Raw genomic sequence first — 26,448 nt, 5'->3', positions numbered from 1 at the left:
TGCCGCCATTGTGGAGATGGTGGCTCAAAGCTGGGCAGCTATCACTATACTCTGCAGGACGATGCAGCCATGGTGAAGATGGTGGCTTAGAGCTTAGCAGCTGTCACTATTCTCTCCTGGACAGTGGCAGCCATGGAGAAGATGGTGGCTCAGACCTAGACAGCCATCACTATACTCTCCTGGACAGTGGCAGCCATGGTGGAGATGGTGGCTCAGACCTGGGCAGCTATCACTATACTCTGCAGGAGGGTGCAGCCATGGTGGAGATGGTGGCTCAGACCTGGGCAGCTATCACTATACTCTGCAGGAGGGTGCAGCCCTGGTGGAGATGGTGGCTCAGACCTGGGCAGCTATCACTATACTCTGCAGGAGGGTGCAGCCATGGTGGAGATGGTGGCTCAGAGCTTAGCAGCTGTCACTATTCTCTCCTGGACAGTGGCAGCCATGGAGGAGGTGGAGGCTCAGAGCTGGACAGCTACCACTATACTCTCCAGGATGGTGCAGCCATGGAGGAGATGGTTGCTCAGACCTAGACAGCCATCACTATACTCTCCTGGACAGTGGCAGCCATGGTGGCTCAGACCTGGGCAGCTATCATTATACACTCCAGGACGGTGCAGCCATGGAGGAGATGGTGGCTCAGAAATGGGCATCTGTCACTATACTCTCCAGGACAGTGCACCCATGGAGGAGATATTAGATCAGAGCTGGGTGGCTGTCACTTTTCTTTCCCGGACAGTGCCAGCCATGGAGGAGATGGTGGCTCAGAGCTGGGGAGCATAACTATACTCTCCAAGATGGTGCAGCCATAGTGAAGATGGTGGCTCAGACCTAGACAGCTGTCGCTATACTCTCCTGGACAGTGGCAGCCATGGTGGAGATGGTGGCTCAGACCTGGGCAGCTATCACTATACTCTCCAGGATGGTGCAGCCATGGAGGAGATGGTGGCTCAGAGTTGGGCATCGGTCACTATACTCTCCAGGACAGTGCACCCATGGAGGAGATTTTAGATCAGAACTGGGTGGCTGTCACTATACTCTCCTGGACAGTGGCAGCCATGGAGATGGTGGCTCAGAGCTGGGCAGCTGTAGTTGAGATAGTAGCTCAGAACTGGGCAGCTGTCACTATACTCTCCTGGAGGGTGCAGCCATGGAGATGGTAGCTCAGAGCTGGCCAGCTGTCGCTATACTCTTAAGGACAGGGCAGCCATGATGGAGATGGTGGCTCAGATGGGCAGCTATCACTATACTCTGCAGGATGGTGCAGCCATGGTGGAGATGGTAGCTCAGAACTGGGCAGCTATCACTATACTCTCCCGGTCAGTAGCAGTCATGGAGGAGATGGTGGCTCAGACCTGGGCAGCTATCACTTTACTCTCCAGGACGGTGCAGCCATGGTGGAGATGGTGTTTCAGAGCTGGGCAGCTGTCACTATACTCTCCCATTTGGTGACATCCATAGTTGAGATGGTAGCTCAGAACTGGGCAGCTGTCACTATACTCTCCTGGAGGGTGCAGCCATGGAGGAGATGGTAGCTCAGAGCTGGGCAGCTCTCACTACACTCTCCCGTTTGGTGGCATCCATAGTTGAGATGGTAGCTCAGAACTGGGCTGCTGTCACTATACTCTCCTGGAAGGTGCAGCCATGGTGGAGATGGTAGCTCAGAGCTGGCCAGCTGTCGCTATACTCTTAAGGACTGGGAAGCCATGGTGGAGATGGTAGCTCAGAACTGGGCAGCTATCACTATACTCTCCAGTTTGGTGGCATCCATAGTTGAGATGGTGGCTCAGAACTGGGCAGCTGTCACTATACTCTCCTGGAAGGTGCAGCCATGGTGGAGATGGTAGCTCAGAACTGGGCAGCTATCACTATACTCTCCCGGTCAGTAGCAGCCGTGAAGGAGATGGTGGCTCAGACCTGGGCAGCTATCACTATACTCTCCAGGACGGTGCAGCCATGGTGGAGATGGTGTTTCAGAGCTGGGCAGCTGTCACTATACTCTCCAGTTTGGTGGCATCCATAGTTGAGATGGTGGCTCAGAACTGGGCAGCTGTCACTATACTCTCCTGGAAGGTGCAGCCATGGAGGAGATGGTAGCTCAGAGCTGGCCAGCTGTCGCGGTACTCTTTACCTAGCACGGCGCCCACGATGTCCATCGCGGTCATCGGGTGTAAAAAATCGCGGGCATCGCATGCACTACAGTAACGGGTGCGACGCGACCGACGCGATGCCCGCGATTTGCCATAGGGATCAATGTTACATTTTTCAATGGACGCGATTTTTCAGTTCAATGCCTCAATGCCCGCGATTTTGCCATAGGAAACAATGTTAAATGGGTCACAGAGCCCAAATAGGCACCCTTAGCAGTGAAATGTCCCCCACAATTGTTAACGACACCCCACGATCCACGCGAACCCGAAGCGCTCGCCACGCTTCGGGTTCGCCTGGATCGTGGGGTGTCGTTAACAATTGTGGGGGACATTTCACTGCTAAGGGTGCCTATTTGGGCTCTGTGGCCCATTTAACATTGTTTCCTATGGCAAAATCGCGGGCATTGAACTGAAAAATCGGGTCCATTGAAAAATTTAACATTGATCCCTATGGGAAATCGCGGGCATCGCGTCGGTCGCGTCGCTATACTCTTAAGGACTGGGAAGCCATGGTGGAGATGGTGGCTCAGACCTGGGCAGCTGTCACTATACTCACCAGGACGGTGCAGCCATGGTGGAGATGGTAGCTCAGAGGTGGGCAGCTGTCACTATACTCTCCCGTTTGGTGGCATCCATAGTTGAGATGGTAGCTCAGAACTGGGCTGCTGTCACTATACTCTCCTGGAAGGTGCAGCCATGGTGGAGATGGTAGCTCAGAGCTGGCCAGCTGTCGCTATACTCTTAAAGACAGGGCAGCCATGGTGGAGATGGTAGCTCAGAGCCAGGCAGTTGCCTGATGAACGATTATTACATTTACACTTGTTTGGATCACATATGACACTCAGTTTAAGGGTACATTTATGTAATGCTGTAGTAGCGGATGAGAAGCAACAGTAGTACAGATCATTTAACCCAAATCCTCCCTTACAAATCTGTCATATTAAATATATTCCAATTCCAGTCTTCAGTGCAGGATAAGCTGCCAAACAGACATAATATAATTTATCATGCAGGTCACAGAACAATACAGGCAAAGGGCTGCTTGGAGGTCCATAACGGATCAATCTGTCTATGGGGTGGGGCAGAGCAGTATGAGGGGCAGGCAGTATGGGGAGATCAGTGTAAGGAGTGGGGCAGTGTGGGGAGATCAGTGTAAGGAGTGGGGCAGTGTGGGGAGATCAGGACAAGGGGTGTGACAGAGAGGAGCTCAGTATAAGGGGCAGGGCAGTGAGGGGAGGAAGGGGCGAGGAAGGGAAGGGAGATAAGCGTAAGGGTCGGAGCAGGGAGAGATCAGTGTAAGCGTTGGAGCAGGGGGAGATCAGTGTAAGGGGCAGGGATAGATCAGTGTAAGGGTCGGAGTAGGGGGAGATTAGTGTAAGAGGCAGGGATAGATCAGTGTAAGGGGCAGGAAAGTGTGGGGAGATCAGTGTATGGGGCAGGGAGATCTGTACAAGGGGCGGGGCAGTGCAGGGAGATCTGTACAAGGGGCGGGGCAGTGCAGGGAGATCTGTACAAGGGGCGAGGCAGTGAGGGGAAATCAGTGTAACGGGAGGGCATAGAGAGGAGCGCAGTGTAATGGGCGGGCAGTGAGGGGAGATTTGGGCGGGCAGTGAGGGGAGATTTGGGCGGGGCAGGGAGATCAGTGTAAGGGGCAGGGAGATCAGTGTAAGGGGCAGGCAGTGTGGGGAGATCAGTGTAAGGGACGGGGCAATGCGGGGAGATCAGTGTATGGAGCAGGGAGAGATCAGTGTAATCGGAGGGGCAGGGAGAGGAGACCAGCGAAACGGGCGGGGCAGGGAGAGGAGACCAGCGAAACGGGCGGGGCAGGGAGAGGAGGCCAGCGAAACGGGCGGGGCAGGGAGAGGAGGCCAGCGAAACGGGCGGGGCAGGGAGAGGAGGCCAGCGAAACGGGCGGGGCAGGGAGAGGAGGCCAGCGAAACGGGCGGGGCAGGGAGAGGAGGCCAGCGAAACGGGCGGGGCAGGGAGAGGAGGCCAGCGAAACGGGCGGGGCAGGGAGAGGAGGCCAGCGAAACGGGCGGGGCAGGGAGAGGAGGCCAGCGAAACGGGCGGGGCAGGGAGAGGAGGCCAGCGAAACGGGCGGGGCAGGGAGAGGAGGCCAGCGAAACGGGCGGGGCAGGGAGAGGAGGCCAGCGAATCGGGCGGGGCAGGGAGAGGAGGCCAGCGAAACGGGCGGGGCAGGGAGAGGAGGCCAGCGAAACGGGCGGGGCAGGGAGAGGAGACCAGCGAAACGGGCGGGGCAGGGAAGAGGAGACCAGCGAAACGGGCGGGGCAGGGAAGAGGAGACCAGCGAAACGGGCGGGGCAGGGAAGAGGAGACCAGCGAAACGGGCGGGGCAGGGAAGAGGAGACCAGCGAAACGGGCGGGGCAGGGAAGAGGAGACCAGCGAAACGGGCGGGGCAGGGAAGAGGAGACCAGCGAAACGGGCGGGGCAGGCAGAGGAGACCAGCGAAACGGGCGGGGCAGGGAAGAGGAGACCAGCGAAACGGGCGGGGCAGGGAAGAGGAGACCAGCGAAACGGGCGGGGCAGGGAGAGGAGACCAGCGAAACGGGCGGGGCAGGGAGAGGGGACCAGCGAAACGGGCGGGGCAGGGAGAGGGGATCAGCGAAACGGGTGGGGCAGGGAGAGATCAGTGAAACGGGCGGGGCAGGGAGAGGTTGATCAGTGAAACGGGCGGGGCAGGGAAGAGGAGATCAGTGAAACGGGCGCGGGGCAGGGAGAGATCAGTGAAACGGGCGGGACAGGGAGAGGAGATCAGTGAAACGGGCGGGGCACGGAAGAGGAGATCAGTGAAACGGGCGGGACACGGAAGAGGAGATCTGTGAAACGGGCGGGGCAGGGAGAGGAGATCAGTGAAACGGGCGGGACAGGGAGAGGAGATCAGTGAAACGGGCAGGGCAGGGAAGATCAGTGAAACGGGCAGGGCAGGGAAGATCAGTGAAACGGGCAGGGCAGGGAAGATCAGTGAAACGGACGGGACAGGGAAGAGGAGATCAGTGAAATGGGCGAGGCAGGGAGAGATCAGTGAAACGGGCGGGGCAGGGAGAGGAGATCAGTGAAAAGGATGTGGCAGGGAGAGGAGACCAGTGTAATGGGCGGGGCAGGGAGAGGAGATAATTTTAATGGGCGGGGCAGATCAGTGTAACGGGCGGGACAGGAGATCAATGTAACGGGCGGGGCAGGGAGAGGAGATCATTGTAATGGGCGGGGCAGGGAGAGATCATTGTAACGGGCGGGGCAGGGAGAGGAGATCAGTGTAACGGGCGTGGCAGGGAGAGGAGATCAGTGTAACGGGCGGGGCAGGGAGAGGAGATCAGTGTAACGGGCGGGGCAGGGAGAGGAGATCAGTGTAACGGGCGGGGCAGGGAGAGGAGATCATTGTAACGGGCGGGGAAGCTAGAGGAGACCAGTGAGGGGAGATCAGTGCAAGGGGTGGGGCACGGAGAGACCAGTGTAAAGGCCGGAGCAGGGATCACATCAGTGTAGGGGGTGAGGCAGATCAGTGCAAGAGGTGGGGCGGGCAGGCAGGGGAGGTCAGTGTAAGGGGTGGGGCAGTGAGGGTGATCAGTGCAAGGGTTGGGGCAGTGAAGGGATATCAGTGTAAGGGTTGGAGCAGTGAGAGAAGATCACTGTAAGGGTTGGAGCAGTGAGGGGAGATCAGTGTAAGGAGTGTGGCAGGGAGATCAGTGTAAGGAGTGTGGCAGGGAGGGGAGAGCAGTGTAAGGGGTGTGGCAGAAAGGGGAGAGCAGTGTAAGGGGTGGGGCAGGAAGGGGAGATCAGTGTAAAGGGTGTTGCAACTGTACACAAATGTGAAAGCAGTACAAGTTCAGTCTCTGGGCACACAGCACATATTTCTCCTCATAGACAGACATTTGTATGTACATATGTATATAAGTTCCTTAATTTCCTATGCCCCGCAGAGCACCCAACATGCCGATGCTCTGCAGTGTTCTGCAGTCATGCTGTTTCCAGGTAGTCACGTCTCTTATGAATACAGCACAATCACAGATTATTACTTAAAAACAGAAAGTGATGCGACCAAAATATATACAGATAAAATAGAATACCTGAAATGCATAGCGGGAACATGCGCAGAGGGGAACAGACGGCGCAGAGGGGAACAGACGGCGCAGAGCGAGGGGAACAGAAAATGCAGTGCAATGTGGGGATATGCGCAGTGAGGGGAACAGACAACGCAGTGCAATGTGGAATATGCGCTGAGCGAGGGGAACAGACAGCGCAGAACGAGGGGCACAGACAGCGCGGGGAACAGACAACAGTGCAATACAGAGATATGCACGGAGCGAGGGGAACAGACGGCGTAGTGCAATGCGGGTATATGTGCATATTGAGGGAACAGACAATGGAGTGCAATGTGGGGATATGCACGGAGCGAGGGGAACAGACGGCACAGTGCAATGAGGGTATATGTGCAGAGCGAGGGGGACAGACAATGCAGTGCAATGCGGAGATATGCGCAGAGCCAGCCAGGGGAACAGACAGCGCGGTGCAATGCGGGGACATGCGGAGAGCGAGGGGAACAGACAGTGCAATGCGGGCATATACTGCGAGCGAGGGGTACAGACGGCGCAGGGCAATGCAGGAATATGCGGCGAGCGAGGAGAACAGACAGCACAGGGCAATGCGGGGACATGCGGCGAGCGAGGGGAACAGTCGGCACAGGGAAATGCGGGGACATGCGGCGAGCGAGGGGAACAGACGGCGCAGGGCAATGCGAGGATATGCGCAGAGCCAGGGGAACAACCAGCGCAGCGCAATGCTTTTAGGGGATGTAAACAGTTTGTTCCCACGTGTAGTGCACGATGGGGGTCTTCACCGCCCACTGCACGTGTGTGACTGGCGAGGGAATGGATGAGTGTGATGTACGCCACAAGGGGGGCACATTCGGGGGAGGAAGCGCAATCAGCGACTGGGGAGGAACTGTCTGGGGAGATCCTGGGAGGGGGTAAAAGTGCATTGGAGTGAGGGGGCTTCCAGTTCTAGTTCTCGCTTCCTATGAGTCTATGGAGAGGTTGTTCTTACCGCTGGCACCTTAGGCATGGGAGAGCCCCTTGCAGGCCAGAATGTCAGAATATCCCAATGTAAGCACAACTGAGCAGGTCAGCGGTACAGCCGATACCCATGTGCCCCATGTGGGTTAACACTGATCCAGATTATAGACAGGTCCTTTCTGGCATAAGACTATACAGTGACTGTCCACCAGGGGATCCACTCTGCCCCCTCAGGAGGAGGTGTGGTGGGCTGCTGCCCCGGCATCGGTCTTCCGTGGAGGGTCTGCGGCAGGGGAAGACACGTCTTTACGCCTGAAGGAAAATTTCCTCTCTCTCTTCTGTTTGTCCTTCTGGGCTCGTTTCTCCTCCTTCTCTCTCTGCTTCTCTCGCTCTCTCTCCCGCTTCTGCTCACGTTCCCGCTCCTCTCTCTCCTCCTTCTCTCTCTTCTTCTCCCGCTCACGTTCCTCCTTCTCCCTCTTCTTCTCTTTCTCTCTTGGCTTCTCCTTCCCCTTCTTGGCTGCCTCCTGAGGTGGTCCCAGGGGGGCATTATTGGAGGTGGGGGAAGGCAGCGCAGGGTGCAGACCCTCAGAGACCACCACAGACTCTGGCTGGGCGGCAACAGTAGGCATGGGGGGCGGGGATGGGCGCCGGAGGCTGGATAGACTGAGCCGGCTGCCGCTTAGGGTGGGATTTAGGCGCAGTTTCTCTTCATAGATCTGGCGGGCTCCATGCAAGCGGCGCGAGGGGCGATACTGTAACTCCCCGCGGTTCTCTCGCCACTTGCGCAGTTGTGTGTTGCTTTCTCTCTCTATCAGAGTGTCAGTGACAGGAAGCGAGCTCACCTGCAGGGAACAGATACACAGGAGTGAGAAGAGAGACCAGAGTAAAGGATTCTGGGAATGGCAGGTCTGACACTCACCTCAGGTAGCAGAACCTCCTCCTGCATACAATGTACTGGAAGGCTACGCAACTTCTCCATGGTCTCGTACATCCCCTGACAGCTTCTCAACTTGTCCACCGAACCCAGAGTGTGTCGCAGTAACACCAAACCCACGCGGAAAATAATTTTCACCCCTACAACAAGAGATCAGTCAGTGACCATAGCCTACCCTGCTCTGGAGATCCAAGCATTCCCTGCACTGCATGTACACATCACTGCCACCAACTTTCCCTGCACTGCATACACTGGAAACCCCAGCCTCCCCTGCACTGTGTGTACACATCGCTGCCACCAACCTCCCCTGCACTGTGTGTACACATCACTGCCACCAACCTCCCCTGCACTGCATACACTGGAAACCCCAGCCTCCCCTGCACTGCGTGTACACATCACTGCCACCAACCTCCCCTGCACTGTGTGTACACATCACTGCCACCAACCTCCCCTGCACTGCATACACTAGAGATCCCAGCATTCCCTGCACTGCGTGTACACATCACTGCCACCAACCTCCCCTGCACTGTGTGTACACATCACTGCCACCAACCTCCCCTGCACTGCATACACTGGAAACCCCAGCCTCCCCTGCACTGCGTGTACACATCGCTGCCACCAACCTCCCCTGCACTGTGTGTACACATCACTGCCACCAACCTCCCCTGCACGGCATACACTGAAAACCCCAGCCTCCCCTGCACTGCGTGTACACATCGCTGCCACCAACCTCCCCTGCACTGCATACACTGGAAACCCCAGCCTCCCCTGCACTGCGTGTACACATCGCTGCCACCAACCTCCCCTGCACTGTGTGTACACATCACTGCCACCAACCTCCCCTGCACTGCATACACTGGAAACCCCAGCCTCCCCTGCACTGCGTGTACACATCGCTGCCACCAACCTCCCCTGTACTGTGTGTACACATCACTGCCACCAACCTCCCCTGCACTGCATACACTGGAGATCCCAGCATTCCCTGCACTGCGTGTACACATCACTGCCACCAACCTCCCCTGCACTGCATACACTGGAAACCCCAGCCTCCCCTGCACTGCGTGTACACATCGCTGCCACCAACCTCCCCTGCACTGTGTGTACATATCACTGCCACCAACCTCCCCTGCACTGCATACACTGGAGATCCCAGCATTCCCTGCACTGCGTGTACACATCACTGCCACCAACCCCCCCTGCACTGTGTGTACACATCACTGCCACCAACCTCCCCTGCACTGCATACACTGGAGATCCCAGCATTCCTTGCACTGCGTGTACACATCACTGCCACCAACCTCCCCTGCACTGCATACACTGGAAACCCCAGCCTCCCCTGCACTGCGTGTACACATCGCTGCCACCAACCTCCCCTGCACTGTGTGTACACATCACTGCCACCAACCTCCCCTGCACTGCATACACTAGAGATCCCAGTATTCCCTGCACTGCGTGTACACATCACTGCCACCAACCTCCCCTGCACTGCATACACTGGAGATCCCAGCATTCCCTGCACTGCATGTACACATTGCTGCCCCCAGCCTCCCCTCCCCTGCACGTACACATCATTGCCACCAACATCCCCTACATTGCATACACTGGAGAACTCAGCCTCCCGTGCACTGCGTGTACACATCACTGCCACCAACCTCCCCTGCACTGTGTGTACACATCACTGCCACCAACCTCCCCTGCACGGCATACACTGAAAACCCCAGCCTCCCCTGCACTGCGTGTACACATCGCTGCCACCAACCTCCCCTGCACTGTGTGTACACATCACTGCCACCAACCTCCCCTGCACTGCATACACTGGAGATTCCAGCATTCCCTGCACTGCGTGTACACATCACTGCCACCAACCTCCCCTGCACTGCATACACTGGAGATCCCAGCATTCCCTGCACTGCATGTACACATTGCTGCCCCCAGCCTCCCCTCCCCTGCACGTACACATCATTGCCACCAACTTCCCCTACATTGCATACACTGGAGAACTCAGCCTCCCGTGCACTGCATGTACACATCACTGCCACCAACCGCCCATGCACTGCATACACTGTACATCTAAGGAACACATACCCTCACAGAAGAACATGTCCCATACTCGCAGGACAGAAGCCCAGGGTAATGTGCGGGAGAAGACACACATGAACCATTCCGTCATATAAAGGATTGGATCAATCTTGAACTTCTTCAAATGCCTGTAAGCCATGGGGCAAACCCTGCGTAACAGGGCAAAGAAAATCTCTCCATCCAGTTGTATGGCTTCCTAAAAGGAGAAATGGTGGACACAGCAAGGTGTGAATGACAAGTCATCATGGGGAGGGGACGAGGGCATGACAAAGAGGAGGGTGGGAGGGACAGAGAACAGGACAAGAGAGAAGGGGCAGAAAACAGAATAGAGGTGGGGAGAGGGACAGAGGTGGGGGGAGAGGGACAGAGAACAGGACAGAGAGGGGAAGAGAGAGCAGGACAGAAAAGGGTTAAGCTAGGACAGAGGTGGGAGGGGTAGAGAGAAAGAGAACAGGACAGAGGTGGTGGGGGACTGGACACAGAACAGGACAGAGGTGGGGGGGGGGGATAGGGACAGAGAACAGGACAGAGGTGGGGGGGGGGTAGGGAGAGAGAACAGGACAGAGGTGGTGGGGGACTGGACACAGAACAGGACAGAGGTGGAGGGGGGGGGGGGGATAGGGACAGAGAACAGGACAGAGGTGGGGGGGGGGGTAGGGACAGAGAACAGGACAGAGGTGTGGGGGGGGGGATAGGGACAGAGAACAGGACAGAGGTGTGGGGGGGGGGATAGGGACAGAGAACAGGACAGAGGTGTGTGGGGGGGGGGGGAATAGGGACAGAGAACAGGACAGAGGTGGGGGGGGGGGATAGGGACAGAGAACAGGACAGAGGTGGGGGGGGGGGTAGGGACAGAGAACAGGACAGAGGTGTGGGGGGGGGATAGGGACAGAGAACAGGACAGAGGTGTGGGGGGGGGGATAGGGACAGAGAACAGGACAGAGGTGTGTGGGGGGGAATAGGGACAGAGAACAGGACAGAGGTGGGGGGGGGGGATAGGGACAGAGAACAGGACAGAGGTGGGGGGGGGGGGATAGGGACAGAGAACAGGACAGAGGTGGGGGGGGGGATAGGGACAGAGAACAGGACAGAGGTGGGAGGGGTAGAGAGAAAGAGAACAGGACAGAGGTGGGGGGGGGGGGATAGGGACAGAGAACAGGACAGAGGTGGGGGGGGGGGATAGGGACAGAGAACAGGACAGAGGTGGGGGGGGGATAGGGACAGAGAACAGGACAGAGGTGGGGGGGGGGTTTAGGGACAGAGAACAGGACAGAGGTGTGGGGGGGGGATAGGGACAGAGAACAGGACAGAGGTGGGGGGGGTTTAGGGACAGAGAACAGGACAGAGGTGGGGGTGGGGAGGGATAGGGACAGAGAACAGGACAGAGGTGGGGGGGATAGGGACAGAACAGGACAGAGGTGGGGGGAGAGGGACAGAGAACAGGACAGAGAGGGAAGAGAGAGCAGGACAGAAAAGGGTTAAGCTAGGACAGAGGTGGGAGGGGTAGAGAGAAAGAGAACAGGACAGAGGTGGTGGGGGGGGGATAGGGACAGAGAACAGGACAGAGGTGGGGGGGGGGGTTTAGGGACAGAGAACAGGACAGAGGTGTGGGGGGGGGGGGGATAGGGACAGAGAACAGGACAGAGGTGGGGGGGGGGTTTAGGGACAGAGAACAGGACAGAGGTGTGGGGGGGGATAGGGACAGAACAGGACAGAGGTGGGGGGAGAGGGACAGAGACAGAACAGGACAGAGGTGGGGGGAGAGGGACAGAGAACAGGACAGAGAGGGGAAGAGAGAGCAGGACAGAAAAGGGTTAAGCTAGGACAGAGGTGGGAGGGGTAGAGAGAAAGAGAACAGGACAGAGGTGGTGGGGGGGGGGGGATAGGGACAGAGAACAGGACAGAGGTGGGGGGAGAGGGACAGAGAACAGGATAGAAGTGGGGAGAGGGACAGAGAACAGGACAGAGGTGGGGGAGAGGGACAGAACAGGACAGAGGTGGGGGGATAGGGACAGAGAACAGGACAGAGGTGGGGGGATAGGGACAGAGAACAGGACAGAGGTGGGGGGATAGGGACAGAGAACAGGATAGAAGTGGGGAGAGGGACAGAGAAAAGGACAGAGGTGGGGGGAGAGGTACAGAGAACAGGACAGATGGAGGAGGGGGGAGAGGCACAGAGAACAGGACAGATGGAGGAGGGGGGAGAGGGACAGAGAACAGGACAGATGGAGGAGGGGGGAGAGGGACAGAGAACAGGATAGAGGCGGGGGGAGAGGGACAGAGAACAGAACAGAGGTGGGGAGAGGGACAGAGAACAGGACAGAGGTGGGCAGAGGGACAGAGAACAGGACAGAGGTGGGGGGAGAGGGACAGAGGTGGGGGGAGAGGGACAGAGGTGGGGGGAGAGGGACAGAGGTGGGGGAGGGACAGAGAACATGACAGAGGTGGGGAGAGGGACTGAGAAAAGGACAGAGGTGGGGAGAGGGACAGAGAAAAGGACAGAAGTGGGGGGGAGAGGGACAGAGAAAAGGACAGAGGTGGGGGAGAGGGGCAGAGAAAAGGACAGAGGTGGGGGGAGAGGGACAGAGAACAGGACAGAGGTGGTAGGAGAGGGACAATGAACAGGACAGAGGTGGGGGGAGAGGGACAGAGAACAGGACAGAGGTAGGGGGAGAGGGACAGAGAACAGGACAGAGGTGGGGGGAGAGGGACAGAGGTGGGGGGAGAGGGACAGAGGTGGGGGGAGAGGGAAAGAGGTGGGGGAGGGACAGAGAACATGACAGAGGTGGGGAGAGGGACAGAGAAAAGGACAGAGGTGGGGAGAGGGACAGAGAAAAGGACAGAAGTGGGGGGAGAGGGACAGAGAAAAGGACAGAGGTGGGGGGAGAGGGACAGAGAAAAGGACAGAGGTGGGGGAGAGGGACAGAGAAAAGGACAGAGGTGGAGGGAGAGGGACAGAGAACAGGGCAGAGGTGGGGGGATAGGGACAGAGAACAGGACAGAGGTGGTAGGAGAGGGACAATGAACAGGACAGAGGTGGGGGGAGAGGGACAGAGAACAGGAAAGAGGTAGGGGGAGAGGGACAGAGGTGGGGGGAGAGGGACAGAGATGGGGGGGATAGGGACAGAGAACAGGACAGAGGTGGTAGGAGAGGGACAGAGAACAGGACAGAGGTGGGGGGATAGGGACAGAGAACAGGACAGAGGTGGGGGGATAGGGACAGAGAACAGGACAGAGGTGGGGGGATAGGGACAGAGAACAGGACAGAGGTGGTAGGAGAGGGACAGAGAACAGGGCAGAAGTGGGAGGAGAGGGACAGAGAACAGGATAGAGGTGGGGAGAGGGACAGAGAACAGGATAGAGGGGGGGGGGAGAGGGACAGAGAACAGGACAGAGGTGGTAGGAGAGGGACAGAGAACAGGACAGAGGTGGTAGGAGAGGGACAGAGAACAGGACAGAGGTGGGGGGGGGTAGGGACAGAGAACAGGACAGAGGTGGTAGGAGAGGGACAGAGAACAGGACAGAGGTGGGGGGATAGGGACAGAGAACAGGACAGAGGTGGTAGGAGAGGGACAGAGAACAGGACAGAGGTGGGGGGAGAGGGACAGAGAACAGGACAGAGGTGGGGGGAGAGGGACAGAGAACAGGACAGAGGTGGGGGGAGAGGGACAGAGAACAGGACAGAGGTGGGGGGAGAGGGACAGAGAACAGGACAAAGGTAGGGGGAGAGGGACAGAGAACAGGACAGAGGTAGGGGGAGAGGGACAGAGAACAGGACAGAGGTGGTAGGAGAGGGACAGAGAACAGGACAGAGGTGGGGGGATAGGGACAGAGAACAGGACAGAGGTGGGGGGATAGGGACAGAGAACAGGACAGAGGTGGTAGGAGAGGGACAGAGAACAGGGCAGAGGTGAAAGGAGAGGGACAGAGAACAGGGCAGAGGTGAAAGGAGAGGGACAGAGAACAGGATAGAAGTGGGGAGAGGGACAGAGAACAGGATAGAGGTGGGGAGAGGGACAGAGAACAGGACAGGCTGCAGGCAGGTAGCTTACCAGGCCAGCGCTGTAATACCCCGGTAGATACTTGTCACAGATCTGGACCAGGCACCAGAAGGCTTGCTATTGGATTACACAGAAATATACATTTAGCAGTGATAAGGAAGTCTGACATCTAACCTATAGGGGACAGTCAGTGGGATCCAGGCTGGACACAGGACACACAAGGGGTGATTCAATACACCCCCGTACCTGACATAGCAATACAATTGTTCCTCTGTTCAGGTGCAATTATCATGAGCCCCAAATATTTCTGAATGGCCCAAAATCAGGTCCTAAATGTGAAATGCAACGGGTGTCTATTGCGGGAACATATCCTCATTGTAAGTGACGGCAGAGGTAGCGCTTAAGCCAGTGGTTCACTATTACACGCCTCCAGGTGTGATATACGTGTATAATACCCAATAGTCACTATTACACGCATCTAGGTGTGATATACGTGTACGATACCTAATAGTCACTATTACACGCATCCAGGTGTGATATACGTGTACGATACCCAATAGTCACTATTACACGCATCCAGGTGTGATATACGTGTACGATACCCAATAGTCACTATTACACGCATCTAGGTGTGACATATACGTGTATGATACCCAATAGTCACTATTACACGCATCCAGGTGTGATATACGTGTATGATACCCAATAGTCACTATTACACGCATCCAGGTGTTATATACGTGTATGATACCTAATAGTCACTATTACACGCATTCAGGTGTGATATACGTGTATGATACCCAATAGTCACTATTACACGCATCCAGGTGTGATATACGTGTATGATACCCAATAGTCACTAATACACGCATCTAGGTGTGATATACGTGTATGATACCCAATAGTCACTATTACACGCATCTAGGTGTGATATACGTGTATGATACCCAATAGTCACTAATACACGCATCCAGGTGTGATATACGTGTATGATACCCAATAGTCACTAATACACGCATCCAGGTGTGATATACGTGTATGATACCCAATAGTCACTATTACACGCATCCAGGTGTGATATACGTGTACGATACCCAATAGTCCCTATTACACGCATCCAGGTGTGATATACGTGTACGATACCCAATAGTCACTATTACACGCATCCAGGTGTGATATACGTGTACGATACCCAATAGTCACTAATACACGCATCTAGGTGTGATATACGTGTACGATACCCAATAGTCACTAATACACGCATCTAGGTGTGATATACGTGTACGATACCCATTAGTCACTATTACACGCATCTAGGTGTGATATACGTGTACGATACCCAATAGTCACTATTACACGCATCTAGGTGTGATATACGTGTACGATACCCAATAATTACTATTACACGCATCTAGGTGTGATATACGTGTACGATACCCAATAATTACTATTACACGCATCTAGGTGTGATATACGTGTACGATACCCAATAATCACTATTACACGCATCTAGGTGTGATATACGTGTACGATACCCAATAGTCACTATTACACGCATCTAGGTGTGATATACGTGTACGATACCCAATAGCCACTATTACACGCATCTAGGTGTGATATACGTGTACGATACCCAATAGTCACTATTACACGCATCTAGGTGTGATATACGTGTACGATACCCAATAGTTACTATTACACGCATCTAGGTGTGATATACGTGTACGATACCCAATAGTTACTATTACACGCATCTAGGTGTGATATACGTGTACGATACCCAATAGTTACTATTACACGCATCTAGGTGTGATATACGTGTATGATACCCAATAGTCACTAATACACGCATCCAGGTGTGATATACGTGTATGATACCCAATAGTCACTAATACACGCATCCAGGTGTGATATACGTGTATGATACCCAATAGTCACTATTACACGCATCCAGGTGTGATATACGTGTATGATACCCAATAGTCACTATTACACGCATCCAGGTGTGATATACGTGTATGATACCCAATAGATACTATTACACGCATCCAGGTGTGATATACGTGTATGATACCCAATAGTCACTATTACACGCATCCAGGTGTGATATACGTGTATGATACCCAATAGTCACTATTACACGCATCCAGGTGTGATATACGTGTATGATACCCAATAGTCACTATTACACGCATCCAGGTGTGATATACGTGTATGATACCCAATAGTCACTAATACACGCATCCAGGTGTGATATACGTGTATGATACCCAATAGTCACTATTACACGCATCCAGGTGTGATATACGTGTATGATACCGTATAGTCACTAATACACGCATCCAGGTGTGATATACGTGTATGATACCTAATAGTCACTATTACACGCATCCAGGTGTGATATACGTGTATGATACCTAATAGTCACTATTACACGCATCCAGGTGTGATATACGGGTATGATACCCAATAGTCACTATTACACGCATCCAGGTGTGATATACGTGTATGATACCCAATAGTCACTATTACACGCATCCAGGTGCGATATAAGTGTATGATACCCAATAGTCACTATTACACGCCTCCAGGTGTGATATACGTGTATGATACCCAATAGTCACTATCACACCTCCAGGTGTGATATACGTGTATGATACCTAATAGTCACTATTACACGCATCCAGGTGTGATATACGTGTACGATACCCAATAGTCACTATTACACGCATCCAGGTGTGATATACGTGTACGATACCCAATAGTCACTATTACACGCATCCAGGTGTGATATACGGGTACGATACCCAATAGTCACTATTACACGCATCCAGGTGTGATATACGTGTATGATACCCAATAGTCACTAATACACGCATCCAGGTGTGATATACGTGTATGATACCCAATAGTCACTATTATACGCATCCAGGTGTGATATACGTGTATGATACCCAATAGTCACTAATACACGCATCCAGGTGTGATATACGTGTATGATACCCAAGAGCCACTATTACACGCATCCAGGTGTGATATACGTGTATGATACCCAATAGTCACTATTACACGCATCTAGGTGTGATATACGTGTATGATACCCAATAGTCACTATTACACGCATCCAGGTGTGATATACGTGTATGATACCCAATAGTCACTAATACACGCATCTAGGTGTGATATACGTGTACGATACCTAATAGTCTCAGATAGGTTGAAGTCGATGGAGTAACATCTTTTTTAAGCCTTACTGTATTGTTACATATATAGTATGTTACTATGACACGCATGTAGGTATGATATATGTATGTTACTATGACACGCATGTAGGTATGATATATGTATGTTACTATGACACGCATGAAGGGGTGATATATGTATGTTACTATGACACGCATGTAGGTGTGATATATGTATGTTACTATGACACGCATGTAGGTATGATATATGTATGTTACTATGACACGCATGTAGGTATGATATATGTATGTTACTATGACACGCATGTAGGTATGATATATGTATGTTACTATGACACGCATGAAGGGGTGATATATGTATGTTACCATACCTCCCAACATGACCCTCTCCAGGAGGGACACAATGCTCTGCTCCTGGACTTTCTTCTTAATGTATGATTACCTTCATCTGTGTTAAACAGGTAAATTGCTAAGAAAAGTGTTCCACCACAGGTGCTGGCAATTATACAATAAGAGGGAAGTGCAGGAGCAGAGCAATGTGTCCCTCCTGGAAAGGGTCATGTTGGGAGGTATGTGTTACTATGACACGCATGTAGGTGTGATATATGTATGTTACTATGACACGCATGTAGGTGTGATATATGTATGTTACTATGACACGCATGTAGATATGATATATGTGTGTGCCAATAACGGACTACTAGAACTCTGAGCACTAAATCACTTACTAGTTTGGTAATAATACATGATCAAGCTCTTTGGGGGGGATGAACACTGCGCTAATAATTGAAAACAGATTGGTATTTTCCCAAATTAAACAATAATATATATATTAGGGCGGAGTGAAAAAACTGAAATTGAGAAATTCAAAATCGGCTAGTGTGGGAAAGTTGTGACTTGACCTGAATAAGAAACGTGCAAAAGCTTTTTGATCTGAGTCAACATCTTCTGTTCTGGCAAGAGGACTGAAGTTTCACTTTTTTGGTGAAAATGATGAAACCTACTGTATGAAGATGCTCCGATCTAGTTAAAATTATGTCAGGATGTCTCAGAGTGGTTCATTAATATACTTTAGCATAGTAAAAGAGAGTACGAGATTGTCCTAGTGCAAAGTGACTGACTTTGGTGGGAGAAAAAAATCCCTAATAATTGACCCATTTTCATGGTCACAATTGTGAATATTGTGTGTTTTCTCCTGAACGTGTTTATAATAGAAGAAGCACAAATACTCTAAATGGAATTTCAGTGACACTGGGGGAAATATAACACTGCATAATAGCCCTTAATCAGACCTGATCGCAGTACAAATTTGTTCTCAAAATGGGCAAAACAAATGCTGCATTGCAGGTGGGGCAGATGTAACGTGCTGAGAGAGTTAAATTTGGGTGGGGTGTGTTGAAACTGAAATCTAAATTACAGTGTAAAAATAATGCAGCCGGTATTAACTTGCACAGAAACAAAATAACTCCCACAAATCTAAAGGTGGCCATACATCTACAGATCGATTGTCAGATTGGGCCAGTTGGAACAAACAGCTGGTAATATCTGAATGACAGTTTTTCAGCATTTCAAAGCAAATGGTCAACTTGTCATTTGCTCTCATCTTTTACCAGGATTTTGTTCCAACCAGACAGATCGGACAATAAATCTGTAGATGTATGGCCACCTTAACTCTCTCTGCACATGTTACATCTGCCCCACCTGCAGTCCAGCATTTTTTTGCCCATTTTGAGAACAAATTTGTACTGCGATCAGGTCTGATTAAGGGCCATTATGCAGTGTTATATTTCACACAGTGGGGCAGAACTACATGAAATTGGATTTATGCTGCTCTCTTTGCAGTGCATATACAAAGATAGACAATCCTGTGTATATAAATAAGAAATAACTGTTGCAGTCTGTTATTGAAAAACAGTAACAGTTACAATAAGTGTTACAAGTTATACCCCTTTTACACCGCCGAAAAATCCGGGTCAGCGGCGGGTCAGACCCGGATCTTCGGCGGTGTAAATCCCTAACGCCGTGTCCCTTTACACGGGACTTCTACCCAGGTCCTGACCTGGGTAGAACACGGCTAGGACCTGGGTAAAGGGCGGTGTAAATGGGAACGCCGGGTCGGATGACCCGGCTCCCATTTACATGAATGGGGAACGTCCAACCTGCGGACCGCAGCGTCCGCAGGTTGGACGGGTTGTCAGCCTGACACTGACAGCCGGCGCTGCTGTCTGCTAAACCCTGCAGACAGCAGCGGCGGCGGGGGAGGGAGGTGAAGGGATGCCTGTGTGCGGCATCCATTCACCTCCTGTCCAATGGCGGGGGGGTGCACGTGGGGACTGGGGGCAGCCTAGCAGCTTACCTTAGTGCTGGGCTGCCCCCAGCAGCATTCCGGGTACAGCGGCGTTGATCGGCGCTTGAAGATGACATCGCGCTGTCATCTTCAAGCGCCGGGAAGGGGCGGGAGGGGGGGTGCGGGCGTTTAAGCTCGTCCGGTGTAAATGCCCCTAAACTCCGGGTCGCACCCGGCTTCAACCAGGGTCCAAAAAGCCGGGTGCCACCCGGCGTTTTGGTCTAAAAGGGGTATAACAAGTGACAGAAAAACAGTGTTGCATCCCCTATACTGGGAACATGATTGGGCTGCATTACAGCATATAATTATGCCAAAGATAAGCCAATATATTAACAGTTAAATATGTTGAAGTCTATTATGATGTAATAATTTGTAAGCTTGCAGCAGGGCCCTCTAACCTCCAAGTCTGTCTGTTGTTACCCGGTTTGTTTTATCACTGTCTACTATTGTAAAGCGCAACGGAATCTGCTGCGCTATATAAGACACTGTAACGGAATCTGCTGCGCTATATTAGTAACTGTAAATAAATAAATAAATAAACAAATACATCTAATGTTTAGAAGAAAAAAAACAAGAACATTGATTCAAAAAATAACAGGTTAATCATTCTATGAGTGGTGTCCAGCAGTACATATATGCCAATCACTGTGTTCATTTCTAGGCAGGATTGATCAGTAATACTTATTACAGCATAATGCACTTTAACGTATTTAACTATTAATATATTGGCTTATCTTTGACATAATTATATGCTGTAATGCAGCGGCATGTGGGGCAGATGTAACATGTGCAGAGAGAGTTAAGGTGGCCATACATCTACAGATTTATTGTCCGATCTGTCTGGTTGGAACAAAATCCTTTTTTCAATTTGCTTTGAAATGCTGGAATTCTGCCAAACTGTCATTCAGATATTACCAGGTTTTTGTTCCAACTGGCCCAATCTTACAATCGATCTGTAGATGTATGGCCACCTTTAGATTTGTGTGAGTTATTTTGTTTCTATGCAAGGTAAATACCGGCTGCATTATTTTTACACTGCAATTTAGATTTCAGTTTCAACACACCCCACCCAAACTTAACTCTCTCAGCACGTTACATCTGCCCCACCTGCAATGCAGCATTTGTCTTGCCCATTTTGAGAACAAATTTGTACTGGGATCAGGTCTGATTAAGGGCTATTATGCAGTGTTATATTTCCCCCAGTGTCACTGAAATTCCATTTAGAGTATTTGTGCTTCTTATATTATAAACACGTTCAGGAGAAAACACACAATATTCACAATTGTGACCATGAAAATGGGTCAATTATTAGGGATTTTTTTCTCCCACCAAAGTCATTCACTTTGCACTAGGACAATCTCGTACTCTCTTTTACTATGCTAAAGTATATTAATGAACCACTCTAAGACATCCTGACATAATTATAACTAGATCGGAGCATCTTCATAGGTTTCGTTATCTTTACCTAAAAAGTGAAACTTCAGGCCTCTTGCCAGAACAGAAGATGTTGACTCAGAGCAAAAGGCTTTTGCACGTTTCTTATTCAGGTCAAGTCACAACTTTTCCACACTAGCCGATTTTGAATTTCTCAATTTCAGTTTTTTCACTCCGCCCTAATATATATATATATAGTTTCATGTGAAGACCGCACTCGCACTTTAGAATTTAGATAACGCGGGGTGCCAGATAAAGGAGATGCGTATAGAACGAATATCCAATTATAGTCCGGGGTGTGTCCACACCTATGCAGGTGTCGAGTATCCGGCACTCTCCTATTTACAAGTCCAAACAAATTTTGTAAAATCCAAAAGTATGATTTTTAATTTTTCACACGTAGTCACATTGGATCAGTATACAGGTATATATAGAGAATATGCCCCGACGTTTCGATCTTTCGATCTTTCTCAAGAGGCTAAAGTTCCTGTGGTTCAACAAAATCAACGGTGGAGCAGCTGCTCCGGTCACCCAGGGCTTTCCTTTCTGCTCCACCGTTGATTTTGTTGAACCACAGGAACTTTAGCCTCTTGAGAAAGATCGAAACGTCGGGGCATATTCTCTATATATACCTGTATACTGATCCAATGTGACTACGTGTGAAAAATTAAAAATCATACTTTTGGATTTTACAAAATTTGTTTGGACTTGTAAATAGGAGAGTGCCGGATACTCGACACCTGCATAGGTGTGGACACACCCCGGACTATAATTGGATATTCGTTCTATACGCATCTCCTTTATCTGGCACCCCGCGTTATCTAAATTCTAAAGTGCGAGTGCGGTCTTCACATGAAACTATATATATATATATATATATATATATACGGATGGGGGGTGTCCAGAGTGCGCTCAAGTGATACCACTTATACCCCTTTTACACCGCCGAAAAATCCGGGTCAGCGGCGGGTCAGACCCGGATCCTCGGCGGTGTAAATGGGGGGTATCCGTGTCCATTTACACGGGTCCTCTACCCAGGTCCTGACCTGGGTAGAACACGGATGGGACCCGTGTAAATGGCGGTGTAAATGGTCCCGCTGCGGGTCCACAGCGTGCAGCGCTGGGGAAGCTGTCCCCAGGTGCTGCGGGAGGAGGGGGGTCCCTGCGGCTACTGAGTGGAGATGGGGTACCTGTCAGCGGCCAGCCTGACACGGCGCTGCCACTGCTGTATCTCCCCCGCTGCTGTATCTCTTGCGGCGGATGGCGGTGTCGGCGGTCCCTCGGCGGTCAGTGTCGGCGGTCCCTCGGCGGTCAGTGTCGGCGGTCCCTCGGCGGTCAGTGTCGGCGGTCCCTCTGGCGCAGGGGAAAAGACCCTATGATTGCCGGCGCTGCCGCTGCTGTATCTCCCCCCGGCGGCCGGTCCTTGCGGCGGATGAACAGTCAGTGTCGGCGGTCCCTCTGGCGCAGGGGAAATAGTACTATTTCCCCTGCGCCAGAGGAACCGCCGACACTGACTGTCCATCCGCCGCAAGGACCGGCCGCCGGGGGGAGATACAGCAGCGCCGGCAATCATAGGGTCTTTTCCCCTGCGCCAGAGGGACCGCCGACACTGACCGCCGACACTGACCGCCGAGGGACCGCCGCAAGAGATACAGCAGCGGGGGGGATACAGCAGTGGCAGCGCCGTGTCAGGCTGGCCGCTGACAGGTACCCCATCTCCACTCAGTAGCCGCAGGGACCCCCCTCCTCCCGCAGCACCCGGGGACAGCTTCCCCCCTCTACCCCCACAGCACCCGGGGACAGCTTCCCCCCTCTACCCCCACAGCACCCGGGGACAGCTTCCCCCCTCTACCCCCTCCAAGCTATATAGATAGATCTATATAGATATATAGATATATATATATCTATATAGATATGTATATCTATATAGATATATATATATATATATATCTATATATCTAGATATCTATAGATATCTATATATATCTATATCTATATATATATATATATATATCTATATCTATATATATCTATATATATCTATATATATCTATATATATATATATATATATATAATATATATATATATATATATATATCAACAAGGAAAGGCAGGGCTGACCCAGGTTCAGTGTAAATGGTGCAGACCCAGGTCCGACCCAGGTCGAAGTGCTGTGTAAATGCAGTATAAAGCAGGGTCAGACCCTTGAAACTCCAGCGTTCAAAGACCAGGGTCGGACCAGGGTTTTTGGTGTAAAAGGGGTATTTGCCACAAACTAAAAGTCCCAAATAGATGTGATCCTGGAGTCACTTTTAATCAGACGGAGTATTCGTAAACTTCAGAAATGAAACCGAAGACCTCGAATGTAAAAAGCAATTCTTTATTGGAAGCCCAACGCGTTTCGTCTACACGACTTCATCAGGGGCATGGCATGGCCTGGCCTAATATGGGCCAGAAATCCAGAAAACAATGGCAGTAATGGACAATTTTCCTTTACACGTACAGTCAGTTAAAATCAGAGTGGGTAGGGACGAAGAATAAAGCCAAGGATAAAAATCCAAGGTTAGATATCCAGAGACAATTCCTTCAAAGGTGGACAAGAAGGTGTATATAGCCCAGGGGATGAGATCCAAAAATGTGGATATAACCTACAGGCTTGGAGGTAGGGACTTCCTTTCTCACACTCAGTAAAAAATAGTAGTAAAATCCTGGTATATACTGGGTCACCTAAGTGTCCATCTCTGTGCTTTGCTCCGCCCCTCTGGAACCCCCTTCTGAAAATTCTGCGTTTGCCCCTGTGAGATTAGTGTAGGAAATTTGCTTTACATTACAGGTGAAATGTAAATAAAACAAACAGATACTACACTTAGTACACTCAAACCATAAATAGTCTTTTTTTTTTTTTCCAAAATGAGTCGAGGACCCGTCTAGAGATCCGGATCTTTTCACGGATTGATCACACGGTCCCAGCTCTTTTCATTGACCCGTTTTGCCCATCTCCACTTCCCGCCAGTGCCCGAATATCTGCAGTGCATGCCCTCCTGAAGATTTTTGGAGTTGAGCCACCACGCCAGGGAGGCGCGAGCTTCTGGGGAGAGGGAAACTCGCTGGTGTAGAAAAAGATGTGACAAAATGGCCGTATTGTACTGACTTGAATGTGGACACCATCCTACTAGGAAAGTAGGCGTGTGATAAGAAGAACCGACACCCTTCGGTGTTGCAGCACCACCCGAACGGACACCTGTAGGGACTGTATCGAGGGTCATTCCCAGAAATAACAACCTCTGAGAGGGTGTGAGCTGAGATTTCGGGAGATTGAGCATCCACCCATGGGACACTAGTGTTTCCTGAGTCCAGTGGATGTTGTGTAGGAGAACCTCTCTGGACGATGCCTTTAACAATAAGGAATAATAGTTACCCTCTGCGCTCTCAGGATTTCCATCATGGCTGCCATGACTTTGGTAAAGACTCGGGCGCCGATGAAAGGCCAAAAGGTAAGGCCCAGAATTGAAGATGCCAATGCCTTATTGCAAACCTCAGGTAGGACTGATGGGGAGGCCAAATGGGTATGTGCAGGTAGGCATCTTTTATATCGATGGATACCAGAAACTTCCCTGACTGATTGCAACGATTCCATTTTGAATCGGGAGAACCTCAGGTATGGAATGAGGTGTGTGAGGTTTAGTATTGGCCTGACTGAGCCATCTGGCTTGGGGACAAGGAAGAGGCTGGAATAGAATCCTTTCATTCTCTCTGCCTTGGGGACTGGTATCACTACCCCCATGTCCTGGAGTCTGGTGATGGCCATCCGCAAGGACCTGCTTTTTTCTAGAGAAGCTGGCAAACCTGTAGGAAAGAACCTTACAGGGGGTGGCAACAGAAAATCCATCTTGTACCCAAAAGCAATCAAGTCCCTTACCCAAGAGTCTCGACAGGATATGGACCAAATCTGTTGGAAAAGCAACAAGCCCACCCTGACGTCCCCTGAGTTGGGTTTGAAGGAGTCATGCAGAAGGCTTGGAAGAAGCTGTTGCATCGAGGAGGGCTGCAGAGGAAGTACCTCTACCCCCTTCCCCGAAATCCAGAGAGCTGACTGCAACTCCTCGGGATTTGTCTCTAAACTTTGTAGTTGGGCGACAGGATCGAAAGGACTGGCCACCCGCCCCGCTTCAAAATCTCCTGCGTGGAGGAGGAGGAGCTGCTGTGGGAAGGAAGGGATTTACCTCCGGAGGCTTGTGATATTATTTTGTCCAATTCTGGACCAAGTAGGGTGTCTCCTGAGAAGGGTAACGCTTCCACCGACCGCTTAGAGTCTGCATGCCACTGCGGTAACCGGAGCATGCGGCAAGCTCAAACAGAAAGAGCAGATATGCGAGCAGCTAGAAGACAGACATCTGAAGAGGCTTCTACCAGGTAACGTGCGGCCTCTCGAATCTGTTCTAATAGTAACAGCTCACCAGTGGCAGGGTCATTCCCTAGGATAGAGGACACTTGACCCACCCCGAACTCCATGGCTCTATTGACCCAACACCCCACTTGAGACCTGCAGAAGTATATATATTTTTAACGGTGCTTTCCAAGCACCTGTCTGAGACATCCTTAAGGGATGAAGCCTCCAGTATAGGAAGGACTGTCTTCTTTGACAAACTAGACACAGAGGAGTCTACAGAAGGGGGCAATTCACATCATTTTCTGCTATCAGCAGGAAATGGATAGGCAGAGAAAAACCTTTCGGAGGCCTGAAACTTTTGGTCAGGGTGTAACCACGCCTTTTTCAAATGGTCATCCATCTCAGTTGAAGATGGAAAGACCGCCGATTGTTTTAGCAAAAACAGAAGGTTGAATAACCGGTTGTTCCTCCTCTGTAATATTCCAAGTTAAACAAAACAGCCTCAATTAAATCCTCTAGGCCCTGAGAAGCCACCTCTGGCTGATCCAGAAGAGACTGTGCATCAGGCTCATCAAACGCACCCTCATCTAGATCTGGCATATCCTCATCAGTGTCATCCAACTGAGGAAAAATCAGCTTTGCATGAGCCAGGGTAGGAGGAGGGGGTGCGGGGGTCCCTGGGGTTAATGCTCCAGATAACCCCTCCAACGCAGCGTCTCTGTCCTGTCTAGAAGCTGAGATATGACTGTGGATAATTGAGAAGCCCACCCTGGTATGTCCTGAGACGGGGCCAGAACCAGGGGGGGGGGGGGGGGGGGGCTGCTGTACAAGGGTCTCACAGCAGTGCCCACAGACTCTGGGGTGAACTTAGAGCCGCA

General features: G+C 51.7%; 1 protein-coding gene across 2 annotated transcripts in view; it reads right to left on the bottom strand.

The window, feature by feature from the left end:
- Positions 1–2,995: 2,995 nt before the first annotated feature.
- Positions 2,996–26,448, bottom strand: part of LOC146019716 (uncharacterized) — a 61,034-nt gene continuing 37,581 nt past the window's right edge. For both annotated transcript variants that reach the window (XM_083152212.1, XM_083152213.1), the window contains 4 exons: positions 14,247–14,312; positions 10,201–10,390; positions 8,101–8,255; positions 2,996–8,023 (listed from right to left, as the gene is read on the bottom strand). In XM_083152212.1, the coding sequence (XP_083008338.1) occupies positions 7,412–8,023; positions 8,101–8,255; positions 10,201–10,390; positions 14,247–14,312 (1,023 nt within the window). In that variant the 3' untranslated portion in view covers positions 2,996–7,411. The remainder of the gene's footprint in view (positions 8,024–8,100; positions 8,256–10,200; positions 10,391–14,246; positions 14,313–26,448) is intronic.

The sequence above is a fragment of the Crinia signifera genome, chromosome 7 (assembly GCF_055691185.1).
Source record: "Crinia signifera chromosome 7, ASM5569118v1, whole genome shotgun sequence".
Taxonomy (NCBI): domain Eukaryota; kingdom Metazoa; phylum Chordata; class Amphibia; order Anura; family Myobatrachidae; genus Crinia; species Crinia signifera.
The sequence above is the reverse complement of the archived record's forward strand: the minus strand, read 5'-3'. Positions and strand labels throughout refer to the sequence as shown.